The following is a 19,962-nucleotide window of genomic DNA, read 5'->3' as shown; positions in this document are numbered from 1 at the left end:
AACCACTAGAGTAGTAATCATGAAGAAACCTGATGCTGGTCTCAGTTCAGTCTGCCTCTAAGTAAAATACAGCAGCCATCAAACCCAAACTGAAGACCCGCCCCCTTCGTTACACACAATATGACCTGGACAACATCCAGGAAAAAATTAAAATTACGTCATTTATGAGATGTGCCAGACTGTTAGGAGGTGACTTATTGTCCACATAAAAATGAGACCGTGAAAACGTAGCATATGACATGATTCATTAACTTAGAATGTGCGGTGGCAAAACAGATAACGAGAACATTATTCCCAGAGAAACGTTATGGACCCAACAGCAAAAACAAGAGCTGTTAGTGCGGCTCAGAGAGTTTCATGCGGAGCGTAAATCACTTGAAATTTGAACTTAGAAGAATAAACACATTTCACACAACAGGGACGTCTCTTCAAAGCTTGTTAAAAAAAAAAGAAGAAGCCTGAGTTTGATTCATGCAGGACGACTCATGAAGCGGGAGCGTGTTTACTCTCTAAAAGAGGCCTCCCTGACAGCGAGGGGTCTTTCACTGACTGACATTTATCCTTCTGTCTACAAGTGGTTTTATATGTGCTGCTCACTCCTCGCCCTTATAACTGTCTGGATGTCTGGTGGGGTGAGCAAAAAGACCCAATAAAGCCAGGATGAATATGAAAGCCCCCTCTCTCAAGGTCGACTCGTGGGCCCCAAGCTGGACTTGATGAACGATTATTGCGTCCCTTCCCCCCCCACCCTTTTGCGAACGGCGGGGAGACGGATTAATGCATCAGCCTGTGGCTGCCACGGGGACGAGTAGAGGGATGAGGAGGACGGCGGAGGCATTCGTCTCACACAGATATAAATCATAACTTTTCTATCTCCTTCCATCTAACAGTTTTTAAATCCTTAGCTCCTTTCCTCCATGTGGACAGAGTGAAGTGGCACCCTGACTGATTGGAGCCGCTGAGAGTCGGACTCAGGCGAAGAGCAGTCGAAGCTGGAAAATGCAAACGCATTACGGAGCTGAGGGAATGAAATGACAACAAATTGCAGCTTAAAATTAAAACCCTGTTGCTGCAGAAACACGCCCACAGAGAACCAAACAGCTCAGGCCCAGATTATTCTTTTATGGCTTAAAAACTTGATGGAATGTGAGATTCCCTCAAGTTGCAGCCTGGAGAAAGAAACAAGATGTAATCGCAACTTTATCTGATCACCGTGAAAGGTGAAAGTTGAATTGGGCAACGCCAACCTGTCAGGGGCATCCAGGTGGCAGAGGAGAGACGTACTCTGGGCAGTGGGCAGTGGGATGTCGGGGCACGGGTTCCTGGGGTCGGCCAGACGACCAGTCCAGACGAAAATATTTGAGCAACTAATCATGAGCAGTTGCATTCCTAAATCCCAACAACTCTGCACCTCTTCTGACTTTCTGTAGCTCTATCTTGAGGTTCGTGGTTATTCCAGCAGCCTCAGCTCTACGTTGTATCCAGTGTGTGGAAATATTAGCATGTTAACCCGCTAAACATGAGGTAAACAGTGTAAACATTAAACCTGTTAAGCAGCAGCATGTCAGCACTTTGCAGAGACCTCTGTCTCACAGAAACGATGCATGGCCATAAACTCTCTGGTCTTGTTTCCCAGCAGGAGCTCCGGCTCAGTCTCTGTTGAGCCTCTGAATGAATTAGGATGTGAAGGTGGTGATGGATGAGGCGATTGTGGTGTGTCTGTTTCTTTCAGTCCAGAATACGAGTGTGTCCCACTGTGGTGCAACATTTATTCCAGTAAAAGCTGCCCCCTTGACACATATGCCATAAAAGTTTTCAAAGCTTCCTGTATCTGTGTTTTTTGGGCCCAAACTTTCTCCTCTGGTTGAGCCAGCTGATGCCACACACACATGAATGGAATACAAATTTGTAGTGTTAAGTTTTGTTTCACCAAAAGCCTCAAAACCGTGAACATACAGGAGTGAGTGTGTGGCTCAGTAACATTCAAGTTGTTTTCAGATGTGGAGTTTGCCACAAGTATAACGCAGAAGGAGACTGTTCATGAGAAATAAATCCAGTGTGTGGCTTTATTTACAGCACATCAACACCAGTGTCATGTCATCTGCATTTCAGCTTTCTGCATGTATGGCTCCACTTTTTCAGATATATGTATTCTCCCAGTTTTGCATCTGTCCTGTGAGGACACTTGGTCAATATGCTCACTGCCAGGTTTCAAGAGGTTTACCGACTGTATTCTCATTTCACAAAAAGGCTGGCGTGAAGAATTTATGAGAATGTCTTGTGACACATACAGCCCCAGAATGAAAACAGCTTTGTAAGAGGTTTGTGTTTAGAGGCAATGTCTTTGGGAAAAGGGACCTGCAGCTCGGACTGTGTCAAAGTCAAAGTTAACTTTATTGTCAATTGTGCCATATGTACAGGACAGAGGATTGATATACCCTTTCTCTCTGATCCCTGGTTTAAACATATAGGTAGATATAATATATGTATACTATAGTATTTCAAAACTATCTCACAGAGATAGTTTCTGCAGTTGGTGATTAACAGTCGCACCAAACACTGGGTGACAAAACAGAGAGAAAGGGACACGTTAATGACGAAACCTCTAATTATAGCAAACATTTTTGGCACTCAGGGCACAAATGGTCTTTCGAGGGCACTATTAGCAGAGTGTGGGTAAAAAAATGACTTTTTAGCTATTGCTTTGACTGCATGTTTAAATAATAGGGAGAGGTGTCAGGCAGTGGCCCAGGCTCCCACTTATCTCAGTCCTCCAACAGGAAGATTCATGTTTGCACGGTGCAAAAAAATAATAAGAAAAGCTTTCAGAGCAGCAAAGTCAAGTAGGGACAAAAATAAATTGAATGAGGGGGATGTAGTTATGGAAAACGAGAAGACTGGTGAGTAGGACTAAAATGAGTTTGACTGGGTGATTAAAGGTTATGGCTTTAAGATCCATTTAAAAGTCCTGGAAGAACAAATGTAGCTGTTGACTGGGCAAAATCCTTTAAGTGCCCGACAAACCCCCGGCGGACGATGGAGCATGGATGACCTTTTATAATTTCAGTAAACTTTCTTTTTCTTCACAAAGCATTTTCATTCTCAGTCTCACAGCGAATGTTCACCTATAACGACATCCGGCGCTATATCATATTTTTGTTACCATTAGCAGTATGATCAGGCATCAGAGCTGATTCCTCCCCTCCAGCGCTGCACTTGTTTAATGAGCTATGAAAGAGACATATTCTATTAAATATGTCTGTCTGTCATCGTCCGCCTGCAGGGGGATACACAGCCAAACAATGTCTGGCTAATAGGAATAAGACTTCCATATTAAAAAATGGTTATCTTCGGGGAAACATCGTCGATCCAATATTGTTAACAGAACAGGTCATAAAGAGAGTTGATGCTATCTGGCAGTTCTGTGAATGAAAGATTACCACTAGAGTTGGCATGTGTATAATTGCATTAGGAATAAATTTGAGCCAACGCAACATGCTGAGAAAAATGTGAAAATGACAACTTCGGCCAAATGACAGGACGGAGTGCATCCTTCCTGCAAGGTACACATTTACATACAATATTCATTAACTGTGAGCAGATATTTTGCGTACGCTGGATGAGGATCATAAACACCACATTTTTCAGCACTACTCAGTATTGAAGGAGGAGAACTTCCCCCTGCGACTTCACAGCTCGGGCTTATCTGGTCAAAATCCCTTGAAATATGCTTCGTTCGCTCTTCCTCATATCGCTCTTCGCCCTAACTCCCACCCACCCTGTCTCGCCTGTCCTGTTCTGCAGTATCTCTACTATTCTAACTTTGAATTTACACTTTCGGAGGGTGATAGTTTGAGAGAGGCTGCCGTGCCTCAGTGGAGCACAACTTTCCCTCTCTCTCCTTGTCGTTCCTCCGCCGCTCCGTCCTCCTCCTCCTCCTCCTCCTCTCACGCGAGTGAATTCAGATGCCAGGGTCCGCGGGCTACGGGCGGTTTTGTGTAGAGGGCCTGGAGGGGCCAGAGGAATGAGCAGCCACGGGCGGTACGGTGCCGGGGCCAGGAGGCTAATAGCCTCTCAGTCAGCAAACTGGTGGAGATGTCCGCCCGCCTCTCACAAAACCAGTGGTGAGGCAACATCCAAAACTGCTGACAATTTGTCAAGAGTGGCCTTATAAAACTGACAAAAATGTAAGCACTGTTGTCAAAGGCAGTGGTAGAATCAGGGGAAACATTCTGCCATGGTATCTGTGAAAGTACTGCAGGGTGGTGTTCGAATAGAAATAATCTGTTGGAGCGTGTTGGGGAAAGGAGATGTAACCATAAATGTATTTGAGATATAAATCATGATAAATGTCAAATTAGTACTAAGTTTAGATTGAAATTGCAGGTTGGGATTTTAAACTCTTGTTCATTAGCAGAGAATGTTTTTTTTTTTACAAATACACCACAAAAGAGGTAGAAGATTAAAACACAATGCATAAGCAATATCTAAATATATAATGAAATATTGTTATATTGCTATGAGATACTTAGAGGAACTCATTCTACCTTCGGAACTAAAAACTGCTCTTGAATGGTTTTCATTTCGCTGCTCAGAAGAGCCATCAGCTAGATATGAGAAGGTATTTATGCAAAGCCAAGTGGCTAAGTCCAAAGAAACTGAGAATTAAATGGATTTTAAGATCTACATTTAGAAGAAGTGACTTCTCAAATGAAGTTTGTGCAGAGTGATTTTTCACTTGACGACGAGTCGGTCGTACCGATGCAAAGAGAAAATCAGTTTATTAGTAATTGTACCGTCTGTTAACATGATGGAATTAAATTCAGACTTAACTGTTTTTGGAGCTACACGTGATACCAGGTGTGAAGTAGTGGATGTACAGCCTTGAAGTATTTATAAAGGAGGAGAGGCGGTGGACTAGTGGAGGTGGACTATGGGCAGAAAAGGTCTCTGGTTCGTCTCTGGTTCGACTCCACGGAGAAACAACAAAAAGACGAACCTGGATTGATCTGTCCAAAAATCCAAGAGAATTCTCCCTACCCTGTCTAGTGCCCCTGAGCAAGGCACCTTACTCCCCCAACATCTGCTCCCCGGGCGCCGTACATGGTCGCTCACTGCTCTGTGTGTCCTGCACCAGATAGGTCAAAAGCAGAGGTTAAATTTCCCTACCTGCATGAGTATGCCTGTGCATGTCTGTGCATGTGTTTGGGATAAATAAATGTATCTTAATTTTAATCTTAAAGGACATCACAACATCGTTTTAGAGATGCATTAACACAACCAGGCATTTTTTAGGTTTTATTATCTGGGGGGACAGGAGACGGCAAAAACACAGAAAAACAACCATTTCCCACGGCCTCGCCACTTGTCAGTGAACGAGGCAATAAAGCCCTTAAATGCTTTCTATTCTTTGATCCTCCGTTATCTCGCGGGCCAGTTATCCTGACATGCCATCAGTGGGTGAGCGACTGGGCCCAGCAGCATGCTAAACTCAGCTCCACGCAGCTGCCTGACTGATGGCTGCAAACGCAGCACAGCTCTGATAGCACAGCTCCAATTAGGCCCAGCGCTGAAATCGTGAGTGAGATGGAAAACAGTGTCTGGTGGCAAAGTAAGAGGAGAATTTAAACCAAAGAAGAGTAAGAGGAGCAGAACTTTGTGCTGGAAAACGTTTTCTCTTTTAAGTGAAAGTCATGTCTTGAAGGTAGCATCGCTCGCGTGATGTTCGAGAGCCCGTCGGGCAGCGAGACAGCAGCCAAATGACAGCGCCATTACCCAGACGATGAAAGAGATTGAGGGACTCCTACTAAGCGCACAATACATTTCTCCCCCTATTGTCGAGCAAATGATGGAGGGAGAGATGAGGAGAAAGTGAAGGTGAAAAGTGAAAAGGGGGATCTGAGAGGAGGAGCACGGGGAGGAGAAGGAGAATTAATGAGAGAGGAAGGAAGATGAGATGGGTCGAGGGAAGAATATGGACAGGCTTGGCAGAAGAGAGGGCAAACAAAATGGAAAAGACTGGAGATTTGCAAGGAAGGTAATGTCCCTCTTTGGAGTTGGAACACTGCACTGATTTGAGCAGAACAGATGATCCATAGTGTGGAGCCGTCACACAGCTCCTCCTCTGGATGGATATTGCTGCGCCGGGTGGAAAAAAGGTTCAGAGTTCATCTATTTCTCTGACTAACTAGACTAACCCTTCACACACCCTCCAAAACCAGTTCTCTGGGCCTCACAGAGAAATTCACAGCCGACTCTATAAATCGCAAAACAGACTTCATATCTAGATATCCAGGGCGTTCCAGTTGCTGCCCTCATGCCGCGCTCTTATCAGACCCGGAGTCTTATGCAGCGAGCCAATATCATCCATCTAAATCAGGAGCTGGCGGGTTGTACATTGTGGAGGTTGCGCAATTCCTTTCGTGATCTGTTTGACATAGTGTGTAACAGCGGCACGTCCTCTGGCACAGCGGACCTTCCAGCTCACAGTGGACGGGGTTTATGGTGCGTTTAAGCAGACTGTAAAAACACAGTGATATCGAGGCTGATGGAGAGCATTGATTCTCAGCGTGCTAGATGTTTGTCTAGATCGTCTGTGCGCGTGTTCCTCCGGTGATGTGTTTTCAACTCATCACAACTTCAGGTGCTGTTTCTATGATGCTTTCCAGCTGCGTGTGGGTGAAAAGTCATGTGACTACAGAGGGATTTTCCAAATCAATAATTTGCAATTGGTAATTTACAGCAGGGCAGTTTTCACTAGCTGCACAGCACCAAATAGACAAAGCTAGCAACTAGCTTGTGACAATAGTGAAGCATCTGCCAGCTAACGAGGCAGAATTGAATACCTTTTACTTTACTATTATTTTGATTCAATAATCTTTGGCTTAGATTCTGTAAAAGCACTTTTTAACCTTGTTTTGATATACAAATAAATTATAAACATTTATTATCATAAATTGCATTATCATTATTTGTATTATTATTTCCCTCAGGAGGTCGGGACACAAGGATGAATTTTGGACTAAGTACACTTTTGTCATGTGGACAAAAAGCAACCTCAAATAAGTGACAGTGTTTCTCTGTATCTGGTGAAAGTCTTGATAAAAAGCTATTTATAACAACTTTGATATTTGCGATGGGAATCAAAATATGGTTCCAACTGTCAAAATCAAAGGAATGGTACGGTTCTGAGCTTCTCAATAAGCCATTGCTTTTACTGATGCTTACATGTTTTTCTAATAGTTGCTTATTTAAAAGAATGTGTGCAACAAGAGTCCTGCCACAGAGGAAGCAATGCACAAAGAAATCATGGCTTCACTTCTCAACGGTTGTAAAGACTGTGCTTATGCCAACTAAGGGTGTTAACAACAGCAATCTGTGGAATAATCTTTTATCTTGGGAGAGCAAGGTGGTGCAGAGGTTAGCAATGTTCTAAGAAAGTTGCAAGGGTTTGAACCTGCCGGCCAAACCGTGGAGTTTTACATGTTCTCTCTGTTTCTCAAGATATTTCAGCTTCCTCCCACAGTCCAATGACCTGCAATTGAGGATTACTGGAGGTGGGAATGTGAGTGGGAATGGTTGTTCGTCCCTGTGATAGACTGGCGAGCCGACCAGAGTGCGTACCCCACCTCTCGCACAATATCTGCTGGGACAGACTGGCAGCCAATTACATCCGATAGAACCAGGTGGGAAAAAATCATTTTCTGTTGATACTGTGCAAGTTTTATCAAAGTAAAAGATTCAGGGCTAACAGATGGATCAGAAAATTTGCCCTAACATTTGACAAGTTCAGGTTGTTTTTCCTTGAGACTCTAAGAGAACAGGCCTGGGCTTCATGCAGAAAGCACGCTCCACTGGACAAACCAGCTCAGAGACTGGAGGACGGCTGATCCCTTCACCCTGCTCAGACACACACACTACAAGGATTAAATCTCACTGCATCACACACAGACACTAAGTGCTGCAGAAAAACCCTACTTAGGCAGTCAGACATAACAACACAAACAATTACTTGTCATTTAAGGCACAAACATGTAAAGCGCGTATCGATGAGGTAAAGCTCCTTCAAACCCAAAGTAAGCCAGCTCTCCGGGTCTCCTCCAGGTGACTGAGGTTGCGCTTCAACAAGCTCCTATAAAACGCTCATCAATCACAGAGGCTAATCTCAGGTTCTCGCTGACACTTTCATTGTGCAGGCCTTTTCTATACGGCTGCCTTCCCATAATGCCCTGCTCTGCCCGCTTTGACAGGCCAGCTGCCTCGCAGCTCCCTGCCATGAGAGCTATTCTCAAGTGGCACGCCTTTGAATCGAAGCACCGGTGAGCTCCGGCTAATCTGGACATCTGGAGGCCTGGAGGGTGAAGCGGGACAGAGGCAAAGACTCAGCAGAGAATAGATGACCTCAGCAAAGCTTTGTGGAAAGGAAAATGGCCGTTTCACAAGTTCTGGGGTTTGAAACTACAATAGTAAAAATGTGGAATTTTTCAACCTCATAACTGCTATTACACCGGAGGTCGGGCAAATGGCACCAAATGGCACTGAAGTCTTTATGTCCTTCTTCAGTTCCACTGGTCAGAGATCAGACCAGCAACACAGGGGAGATGGCCCCGGAGTACTGAAGGAGACATGGAAAGAAACAATCCTGTACTCCCCAAAAAAAAAAGGGACTCTTGAGAAAATGTCTGAAATATGGGTGATGGATTTTTTTTCTAATCACAACAAAGCCCTCTGGCCACCTCTTTCTCTTGTGCGTTTCCGTCCTCGATGCTCACCAGCAAGTTTTTTTTCTGCTTCTTCAATCTTTGTCACCGCTCGGCAGGGGGAACACAAACAGCCCTATTCAAAAATAAACACAGCAATTTGGAGCGTGTTTACCTTTCCTTGTGTCATATCTAACTGTGATTCTGTGTTCCAAATGGTTCTGTTCCTTTCATTCCGGGAGGAAGACCTTGTTCCTCGGACAACTGTACAGATGAAGGGCAAGATTGCGAGCACCATTAAACTACACAATCTTTTCTATCTTGTCCCCTCTTGCTTTTCTGTTGTTCTTTTTTCCCGGCCTGTCTGAAAGCCAAAGTGTGAGGTAATATTGCAAGTGGCGCCAGGAAAAAGTATGTTTACGAACATACTTTTTTTTTGGTGGCTGTGAAAAGTGGCTTGTGTATGGTTAGAATACTTCTGACTTTGGCTTTTATTCAGAGTAACAACTGTTGATACACATGCTATTAAAGTCAGTTGTAGTTTTTGTTTGAGGAAAAGTCAGATGGGCAGCTTACCATGAAAACATTATTCATTTTACAACCCAGGCCTTATTTTTTAGGTTTTGACCATTATTCCTATCACTTATTATAACGCTTACTATATAATTATGACTCTTTATAGAAAAGTTGTCAAGGGCAGAGTAGAAAATAGTCAGTTTTTTTTTTAAAGATGCCCAGAATTATCATTATGGTGCCAATCAGTGCATTTGCGATTTGCAGAGTAGATAGAAGTTTCTATAACTGGGTATAGGTATTATAGAAACCTGGATACATTGTCATTATCTGCAAGTACACAAAGGTCAGCATGATATATATATATATATATATATATATGTACCTCATTGTGCACAAGGCTCAGATATCCGTGCACCGAGGTTTTGAGGTTTTGTTTTCAACACTGTTTGACTCTCAGTATGAATGCGCGAAAACCACAGAATGGATTTCCACAGAATTAACCCTTTGATACACAAGCTATGCAAACCCCTTCTAAGGCACAACATGGTTAAAAAATGACCCGTATTGACCTACAATGTTATTTCATGCACAGCTGAGTGTGTCTTTGCTATATTTTTGGAAATCAATTTATTTCATCATTTAATATTCAAAGTATTCATTAAATAGCTTGTTTTTGATTACCATAAATCATTATTTTAATTTGATCTTTCTCAATTTATGAACAAAAATATTTTTTGTATTTTTAGATCAAGTTTAGACACATGGGTCAAAAATGACCCAGGTATGCAAGTGTGAATTTGATAGGAACCTTTGATTTGTAAATGTTTGTAGTTAGGAACATGTTTACTGTGGACAACTTTTCATATGCCAGACTACGTGCAGTTATCTTTTCACAGGATATCAAATACTTCCTTAGGTATAACAATTGTAAAATAAGACTTACAAGATCAGATGTGCAAAAGCAGCCCGTTACGTTCTGACAAGTAGTTCTGACAAGTGTGGCATATGAAAAGTTGTCAATGATGAAATAAAGATCCTGGAATTATTTTAAAACACTTTCTTGCAAGATTTACAGGGAAATAATTGTGATGTAGATGAAAAAAAGAATCCTTAGTCAATGAGTGAGGGCAGCTTGATTGAATCCTAGGGTACTACTGGGCCTTGGCAGACGTTTGCGCTCTACTGAGTGCAATTCTTGTTGTGTGTGTGTGTGTGTGTGTGTGGCCACTACACTACAAGAGCACCATCTGTGCATGCATCCTCTAAGTGGACTCCAAACGGACTTGAAAGTAGTTGAATAAGAACAACTACAACAGATGTCCAAGTGTGTGCACAACGGAGAATAATTTAGGCCTAGCCAGACATTTCACTTGGTTTTTGCAAGAATGCATGAATGTGCAGCTTTGGTAATGACCGGATGAAAGTCAACCTAGTGAAGAGTGTCCCATTATTCAAATAATTCAAGCAAAAGCTAGACTAGAACTGAAACTGGCATTACAACTTCAAAATAATTCGTTATCAACAAGTGAAGAATATGAAGTTCCTTCATCTCAGTCCAAATGAGGGCAAATCTCAAAACAAGACATCCATGGGTCAAAAGTACAGTAAGAGATATCTGATTCTTATCAGGCTACTATGTACATAACGCACTTTCAGTTTCCTTGTGTCCATGTAAACATTGTAAACAGGTTTATCAGATGTTTAACAAGTGGTTAAAGATGATGTCTGACCTTGGATGGAAACCTTTGGATGTTCTTTCTTTGTGCACTCTGGTTTGGTGAGCGGGTCAAACAATGACGGGGTTGTCGGGACTGAGTCCTGAGTGAAAACAGTCGGGAAGAGGAGGAGGAGGAGGAGGAGGCCAGCCATAGACGAGGGCGTGGAGTCCTGCGAGGACGCTGTCATGGTGATGACCTCTCCTCTAACTGCCAAGGTGGGCCTCTGGGATACGGCTGGAGGAGAGAAGAGACCATGTCAGCACCTGAATACATTTAATACATCAGGCTTAGAGGAAAAGAAGCTCACTATTCTCGACAAAATCATTTCTTCTCTCGAAGCTTTCAAATCCTGAGGGCGCCCATCTCTCCGAATCCAGGGGAACAGAGAGAGAAGAATAATGCAAAGATATAACAATTTGGTTAAAATGGACATAAGCGTGGGATGAAAGCAAGAATGTTAGGTAACTAGTGGGTGGCTGGAAAGATGAGATCTAAAAGAGATACAGAAAACCTGCACAAAAACTCTTTTACCTCAGCGATGAGCCAACTGAAAGAAGTGCCTAACCTCTAACCTTAAGACGATCATTTGAAATGTGCAGTTAAACTTTGGAGGTTCATTTAATGGCTGATTAAATTGGAGAATTGAAAGCAACAGTGGACTGTTCAATGAGGCAGACGTTTCCTCAAGTCAGTGGAGCAGGAGTTAGTTAACTTAAAAATGTGTGGCACTGAGGGACGTGCTGGAGAAGTGCTAGAAAGTATTAACTCCAACTCCCCTATCCTGAAAATACTGTTTTTTACCCCACATGTGATTCATATTAACACCTGAATAATATCCTGTCTGGCTGCCATATCCATGTATTACGTAAGTAGTTCCAGCCGGCAGAAGGAACCCTCATGCCTTCCTCAGTTAATGTAATCACCTCCAGTCATAACATACGAGTCCACAGTGCAGAGCTGAAACCGGCAGTTCATCATCTCCCGCCCTGCGCTCCTTACGACGTTAGCTTAGCGAGGTGTAATGTCATTAAAGTAGATTAAAAACTGAGCGCATCAACTTTCTACACAACTTTGGCTGGGTTACATCTCTGTATGGTGTTTTCCTTGCTAATGTTCCGATCAATAACAAATTATTAGCTTGGTTGAGTTGCAAATCAACCATATTGCCTCTGCAATCAATTACGCCTTTGACTACAGCCGCTAACTAATTAGGCAAATGCCCACAGAGCCTATGTTTGTCATTATACTGCAGAGTCAACAGGCTCCCGCAGCCATTGGCAGCAAACACAGGGTTGATGAAACCGGTGGAAGTTTTTAATGAACTCTGCACCGGACACCAGCTCCCTGTTTCATAAACTGAGACTGAGAACGTAGATGGCTCTGTTACTGTTGGTGTGTTGCAACAGATACAAGTCAGAAGATAATGTGCAATCCAGGCATTCAGGTTTTAGTGATGCATCAGTTAGTTTCAGGTGTCATGTCCTTATCACACATTCACTTCTGGCTTTATCCTCAGATTGATGAATAAGACCTGGTACTCTTCTCTTATCTAGCCAAATACAGACACATTTTTAGAAAACAATTTTTTATATTTAAATTAACCCTTTTAATCAGGCCATTTTGTAAGACATACAGATATAGTGTATTTGAAAATTATGTATATGTGTCACCAAAGATTCAATTGTGCACATAGTAATTGTCCATAGTCACTGGACTGCATTTATTTAGCGCTTGTCTTGTTCTTATTGACCAGCGTCACATTCACACACATCTTCATACAGCGCTTCTATACACAGTTTGATTTCTATATCACAGATCATTCAAACTCTACTGGCACAGGTGTTAAGGGGGAATTTAGGGTTCAGCGTCTTGCCCAAGGACACATCAACATACGGACTGGAAGAGCAAGGGATGACAACCTTGTGGATAGCTTACGACCCAGTGTACGTCAATAGGTGCCGCCTCTGTTACTTTGCCATCCAGACTCAAACGTCACGTCAAAAATAAGAAAGATCAAATCTCTTCAGGCCACAGGCAGGTCTATTGAGCTTGATGCCACTCCAACTCAGCAAGCATGATTATTGTAGAGTGTCAAGAAGTTGAGACCCTCAGAAATGGATCACGTCAAGGTGACATCCATATCGGCTTCCTCCTCTACCTTTGCTTCTCATCAATGTTTTCTAGACTGAGTGGCTATAAAGGCTTCACCTTTCCTCATTCCAGCAAGACGATTTCTTTGTATTTCCTTCTGCTCGACAAATATTTAAAAGACTAAATTGCAAAAATCAAGGATATCTTTATTATCCATTTTGCAGTATCCACACAAACCTCAGCCGTAGATAGAACAATTTACATAAAATAAAAAGACAAAAACACAGAAATCCAACCCTCTCAATATATAAACTCACAATAAATTATTCAAAAGGCCAGTGGCTGCTGGGATAAATTAATGATTGTACCGGTTTGTCCTGCATAGAGGCAAACTGAATCTGAAGCCAGAGGGAAACAGCCAAAGCAAAAAGAATACTGCATGAGATGAAGCATCACCTGCACTGTCGGTGATCGAGCTTCGGCACATCACCTACACCTTCCATGTGACCTCCCACTTGCCTGCACAGCTGTTCCTTCATTAGGTTCTTTGAGATGTATGGGTATTCTCTGATTCTCCACCGTGACTTGAACATCTCTGGAAATTGAGTCACTGTCACCTAGGAGTTGTCGTCCGTTTGCACTCTTATAATCCTGCCCAACAACCAGGTAAACTACCTTTAACTCTGCTTGTCATTAGCTTCTTGTCTGCTTCTGGGTTTTGTTACCTGTTACAAAACCCTGGCAAGTTCCCCTAACAGTGCAAACACTGAGATCACATGACACACAAAGGTCCCTGTCTACAAAATACAGGGAGTCTAGAGGGCATCATAATTATTTTGAAGACAAACATTACTACGTATGGACGTCAAAAATTAAAAAAGTTGACATGACATTCTGGTTTCCATCAGAACTGAAACCAAACTTCTATGCAGATGACAGCAGACTGTGTGAGCACTGCCTGACATCCAGCTGTTGAAACTGTAGATCATAGAGCACCCATTAGGCAATAGAGAGATTCACATTTGACTTCCACTCTGTATATTAGAATTTGGGAAATAGAAAATACACTTTATTTATATGGGGCTATTCTAGCATTAATGACCACTCCAAGCACTTTTTTAGTACAAATCACGTTCATCCATTCTGTTGGGGATTCAAGGGGGAACTCAAAGCCTCAAAACATGGGGCTCCACTCAAAGAGGTGTTTTGTAGCATTTTCAAATTAGAAAAATACCTTTAAAAATTGTATTTTGAATTTTGACATCAAACGTCTTCTTTTCATTAAAGCAAATAAGAAAAACTGATTGAATGTGCACAACTAATTTGCTGATGTTAATGGATTCTTCATCAAGACGTGCAAACAGAATTTTCAGTTTGCATGTTCTTTATGATAATCCAATGTCCCTTCAGTTACAATTTTTATTCCCCACTTGTCTTAGTTTTGAGTAACATGCCAAAATGCCCCTCTGTCATATTTATTCCTAATTACACAGCACTGATACCTGCTTCAAACAAATGAAGCAGAGCATCTTCTGTTGTTTACTGTGCTGTACAAAGGGTTTTAATTAAACCTGAAAGATGGACCATATGTTCCCAATTTTGCACATTGTGATGGGTTGGAAGCATGAGCTGCCACTGTATTCATGGTATGTCATATAATACCTTCAGCAGACTCTGCATTCTGTTTTCTGCCATTTTCACTTTTAGTATATACCTGACAGCAGAAAGTGACATGAAACACGAGGAGAGACAATAAGAATGTAGGATGAGATCAAATTTAGGTTCCAGGCTGAAACCAATCTGAGCACATTATGCTTACAAGGCACACGTTTTACCAAGTAGAACCAACCCTATTCCTTTATTTCTATTATCTGCGGGAGCAGTGTTGGCAGATGCTTAATTCACATTAAATCTCAGAGACCTGAAAGTCAACGGCTGACTCTACAAATTTTCTCATTAGTTTAAAAGCTGGAGTGAGAGCAGGAAGGGCAGGAGATCGTGACAGAGGACCAGGACTCTGCTGCAAGTTCCGACTGTGGTGGATGAGTGTGGACACACACTGAGGGAAAGTGAGGTCTGGTCAAAATGTCCTCACTCTGTAGGGTCTATGCTTAACATGGTCCTCGCAAAGATGTAGGTACAGGAACACACACAACCACATAACTTGCGTATATTCACATACATGCAACAGAGAGAGAGAGAGATAGGGAGAGATTACACAATTTACTTGTATATACACCCACAGACACACCCAATTTAATTATTTTCACCTTCATGCACCACACACACAAACACACTTTACTTATTCACAAGCAAGCCCACCTTACCTATACATATAAACACATAGACAAGTGTGCACGAACGCACACAAAGCTTTGAAAACTGGCAAATCCAGCCATGGACAGCTGGTCACACTCCATACTGGGTCACAGCGCGTGGGCAGAACTGTCGCATGCTGTGTGCCAACATCCTTTCCTGAGAGGGAGTGTGTTTGTGTGCCTTTGGTTGTCTGTGTTGTGTATGAGAGTGTGTCTTTAAACCATGACTCTTTACAGCCACTCCAAAGATGCTGTCCATCCAATATTCTCTCCTGCTGTGTTTGGGATTATCAACTGTTTGTCAGCAAGGAACCAGGATGATCTATACCTTGGAGGAAGCCATCTCCTCAAACACCAACGCCAACACCCACACCCAAACACACACAAACACAGGTGAAGCCTTTAAAAAGACTCACTGAGCCGCTGCATGCCCATCAGACATCCTGCTGGATACAATGAGTCAATTAAAGGTAAGCCACATGCACAGGACTTACAGGGTACTTGTGTAGATTGGAATAATAGATGTCCGGGCACGTTTCCTTGTCAATAACTTGGTGACCCATGAGGAGAGGGATTTACTGCCTTAAGGCTGTTAAAACTGAAGAGGAAGAACACTTTCAATCCTTTAGAAAGCCACACCATCACAATGCATAATACTCCAAGGAACAGCCCTGCAGCCAGCAGCAGCTTTAAACTATACTCAACTATTTAAACTATTCATCGTGAAAAAAAGAAAAAAGCAGTCTGGTGGCTCCTACAGACATAGAGGGATGTGTGGTGAGGGGGTCACAGCTTGCTGCGAAACACAAGAGCCACAGACTTTGAACAACCCTCATTACTCTTCTAACAGTCGGAATGAACAGTAGAAACTCTGCTCCCTATGCAGGTAGCCAGTTTGCTACTATCTTCACTTTCATCTGGACATTTAATTGGAACATGCAACTTGGGGGACATATTTATTATTGGCGGCAGAGGGGTGTGTTCTGATGGGGCTTTCACACCCACTATATTGAGGCTGGACCGTCTGACTTTTCAGTTTGGTCTGAATCAAAACATAAAAAGAGCTGGAGTCAGTCTGGATCCAATGAGCCATGGTTCGTACAACAACAGAGGAAGGCTCAGAGGATTTCCTGCAGTAAATGACAAAGAGGTTCATTTTGCTGGTAATAGCGGGCTACAGTAATGGTAATACACTTGCAAGAAAACTAACGAAGTGAACTGGGTCATTCCTTTGCGCCATTCAAATGGAGAGACTTCTTCATTCAAAAAGACACTTGCCAGTCGACAAACCAATCAAGGTCAAGAAAAGGTACATGCAGGCCATGTAGGCTGTGACGACAGGGCATTCGTATGTCACACTAAAGTCTTAAGTCTGCTCCCTAAACTGCAATGTGAAGTGAAAATTAATCGGATCACAGACAACAAAGACATAAAAATTGGTTCTGACCAAGGTCCTGACTGTCATACGTGAAAACGCCCAGAAAATACCTCACCTAAAAACTCCAGTGAAATACAACATTGAGTTAAAATGCACTCTCCCCCTTTGTCTGTGTTTGACAATTTACAGCAGGCAAACAATATCTCATCGGGATGCTTCAGAATGGTGCCGCTTGGTAAACAACCCGACACAGTGCAACACCTCATTTTTTTCTCCTAGAGGCTTAAAGTAAAAATACGACAATGCCTTGGCTCCGAGATAATTTGGGAAAGTTCTTAGATAAACAAGGTAAGCTCTCCTCTTTAAGAAAAAAAAGTCTTCTCTTTATCCAGATGGCAGTCAGTAAATCTCAACCTTTCCTTAGCACAGGCTCTCATAAGCCCCTGCCGATGCCAGCATGTATCTATGGCAACAGAGCAGCAAATTGGTAGTCAGGCAGCGGGAACCAGGTTGAGTGTGTTTCGGCACAGACCTCTCCAGTCGACCGGCGGGAGCTGGATGCAGCACAGTGTGAGGAAGTGGAGTGTTCAGAACAATGAAAAGCTTTAAGTAGGCAAATGTGAGCAAAAATGTGTTGAGAGGGTGATGAAAGTAGATGCATGTACTTTCTAAATACAGAAATAACAAGTGAACCAACTTGCCATGTCATTTCAAAAGGTACCTTTGCTCCAGATGTTACTTTTCCCCGTTAACTAAAGGAAAGACTCTGGGGCCACAATTGCAGTTTTCATAAGCAGATCTTTGGATATCAGATAACGACTGTGTTTATCCTTCTCACACCAGATGCAAAAACCTGAACCTTATTTCGATCTCATTCCCCACCCTCTCTTCTACCAATTACTCCTTATTTACTTTACTTATCACTTTGCATTCTGCAGCCTCACTTCTTTCTTCCATTGCTCTCAAGACAGTTGGGGACCTTTTTATGGCCGTGGGAGCTGGATGCAACCCATTGTGAGTCGAGTGCTTCGGACAATGAAAAGCTTGAAGTAGGCAAATGTGAGCAAAAGGTGTTGGAGGGAGGTAATAATAGGAAATGGATGGAGGCTACTTCACAGATATCGACCTACTTACTTGGCATTACTATGGTGCTTTGCCTCCAGATGTTTCTGCCGGGCAGGGGAACTGACAGCTTTTCAATATCTTTACCTTCGATTGTCAGACAATTGTGTTGATCCCTTTCGTGACAGATGTAAAAACGTCTACCCATCTCATATACCGCCCTCTCCTCTGCTTATCAGCCCTTATTCTCTTTCAACTCTGCCCCCTCATTTCTTTCTTCCATCGTTCTCGAGACAGTTACGGACTTAGAGGTTCCAGAGAGCACTCCACCTTTTGTGGCCGTTTGCTACCTCATCTGAACCTCGCCTGCGAGGGGAGTGCCTCTAATTACAAGTCAATGCCAACTCCCCCGGCACAGTCTCGTCCGAATCCATTACGACACTGATTAAATTGCTTCTGGTCCATTGGGAAGCAGTTGCCACCTGTACAAGAGGACTATTTTATGCCATGTTGCAGCAACACAATAAAAATAGTCTGTGTGGCCAAGGCTGGCAAAACAAAATCAATGTTTGTTACATTTAGAAAATTTGTCATCACAGAAAACAGATAAGGAGTGTAATTGGTCGTTTATGAGGAGAGGCTCCCGGAGGATGATTAGATATCATTGTTAAGCATCTTTTAGCAGGATTTCAAGTTTAGCCCCTTCAGAGCTTTCATCGCATAAAAAAAAAGAGTGTTGTTCCTACAGAGCCTGCTGAGAACCACTGCTCGTCAGTAGCTCTATGGCAAAGGAATACCAATATCTCCTCATCCAAAAGCTCACAGGAATTCTGTGGCTCACATACAAACGAGATATGAATTGCAACAGAAGGAAATAACACCTGTTTCCTCTAGGATCTAAACACATGATCACTTCCTCCAATTCTGAATTTAAGTTTTTTAACAGGATAAAAAGCAGTAGAACTCAATTATTTTTTGATATCTATGCTGCTACCGCTCACTTGGAGAAGCGGTGAAGAAAAAAAGCCTGTACAGTAAGTGTCTGTTTTCATAAATCTCTTTTTAATCAAACTAACAAATCAAAGCGACTTTACCACACGGTGATGAACGCCGACAACCACACCACGGTTGCATATTGCCACCATATTCCCATCCTATTCAAACCCTCCACTCTTTCCCTCAGGGGGGTCTGGTACAGCAAAGGCTACATTGACCATGTCTAATTCAACTCAATAGCTCAACCCCACCAATCTCTTTAATGCCCGTATTGCTATGGGGGGGTGGGCCGGGGGGCGGCGGTGGCCTCGTGAGAGTCTCGAGGGAACGGGACTGAACATGTAGACAACATACTTGGGGGAAGGACGCAGGAATGTGCGATGAAGATGGTTTCAGGGTGATATAGAAGACGTTTTTCTCTTTCTCGACCGCGAAAGAAAGGGTGACGGCAGGGTCACGGCACGCATCCCTTGTTATTGAGTCACTTCGCTCATGCTTGACAAGCCAGGGAACAACCAGAGAAAGGATCTGGTCTAGGAATGAGGGAGGGTTGACCTCGGACTGGATAAAACTGTGTGTGTGTGTGTGTGTGTGTGTGTGTGTGTGTGTCTGTGTGTGGGGGGGGGGGGGGGGGGGCAACAGTGACTGACAGGGCTGATGAAGTGGCGAGGATGGGAGCCACTGTCTGGATTACGTCTGATATCAAATCAGAGGCTGTGGTGGAATCAAGGCATTACGGAGCCTGAGGGAAGGTGCCACCTGATACACTCATACGGCTTTGGGACTGCTAACTGAGATGGGATGTGATGAGACAGAAACACAAGGACAGAGATAAAAAGAAAAAGAAAAGACAATGGAGATGTGCAGCCATTCTGTGCCTGAAGTGGGGTCCAAAAGTATGACAAAACTTTTGAAATTTGTCTCAGACTTTTAGGCGCCACTGAATGTGTTAATGTACACGTTTAGTGCTTGTGTGTCTGTGAGGGACATACAGTATCTGTGTAATACTTGACTGTCTGTACGCCTCTCGAGTCTATCTTTTTTCTTCTTTCTAGCAGAATATTTGTCTTTTCACCATTAAAAAAGTTGAAATGTCAAGATTTTGAAAAAAAACAACACTCTTCAGTTTGTTCTAAATTTGTAAACAGCAGCTGACAAAAGAATCTCTGCTGAAGATCCCAAAC

General features: G+C 42.9%; 1 protein-coding gene across 3 annotated transcripts in view; it reads right to left on the bottom strand.

Moving 5' to 3' along the window:
- sema5ba (sema domain, seven thrombospondin repeats (type 1 and type 1-like), transmembrane domain (TM) and short cytoplasmic domain, (semaphorin) 5Ba) overlaps positions 1-19,962 on the bottom strand; it is a 158,307-nt gene that overhangs the window by 79,625 nt on the left and 58,720 nt on the right. For all 3 annotated transcript variants that reach the window (XM_053439393.1, XM_053439394.1, XM_053439395.1), the window contains one exon: positions 10,946-11,167. In XM_053439393.1, the coding sequence (XP_053295368.1) occupies positions 10,946-11,167 (222 nt within the window). The remainder of the gene's footprint in view (positions 1-10,945; positions 11,168-19,962) is intronic.

This window comes from Pleuronectes platessa, chromosome 14, assembly GCF_947347685.1.
Source record: "Pleuronectes platessa chromosome 14, fPlePla1.1, whole genome shotgun sequence".
In the NCBI taxonomy this organism is placed as follows: domain Eukaryota; kingdom Metazoa; phylum Chordata; class Actinopteri; order Pleuronectiformes; family Pleuronectidae; genus Pleuronectes; species Pleuronectes platessa.
Note: the sequence above shows the minus strand (reverse complement) of the source record. Positions and strands in the feature narration are given on the sequence as shown.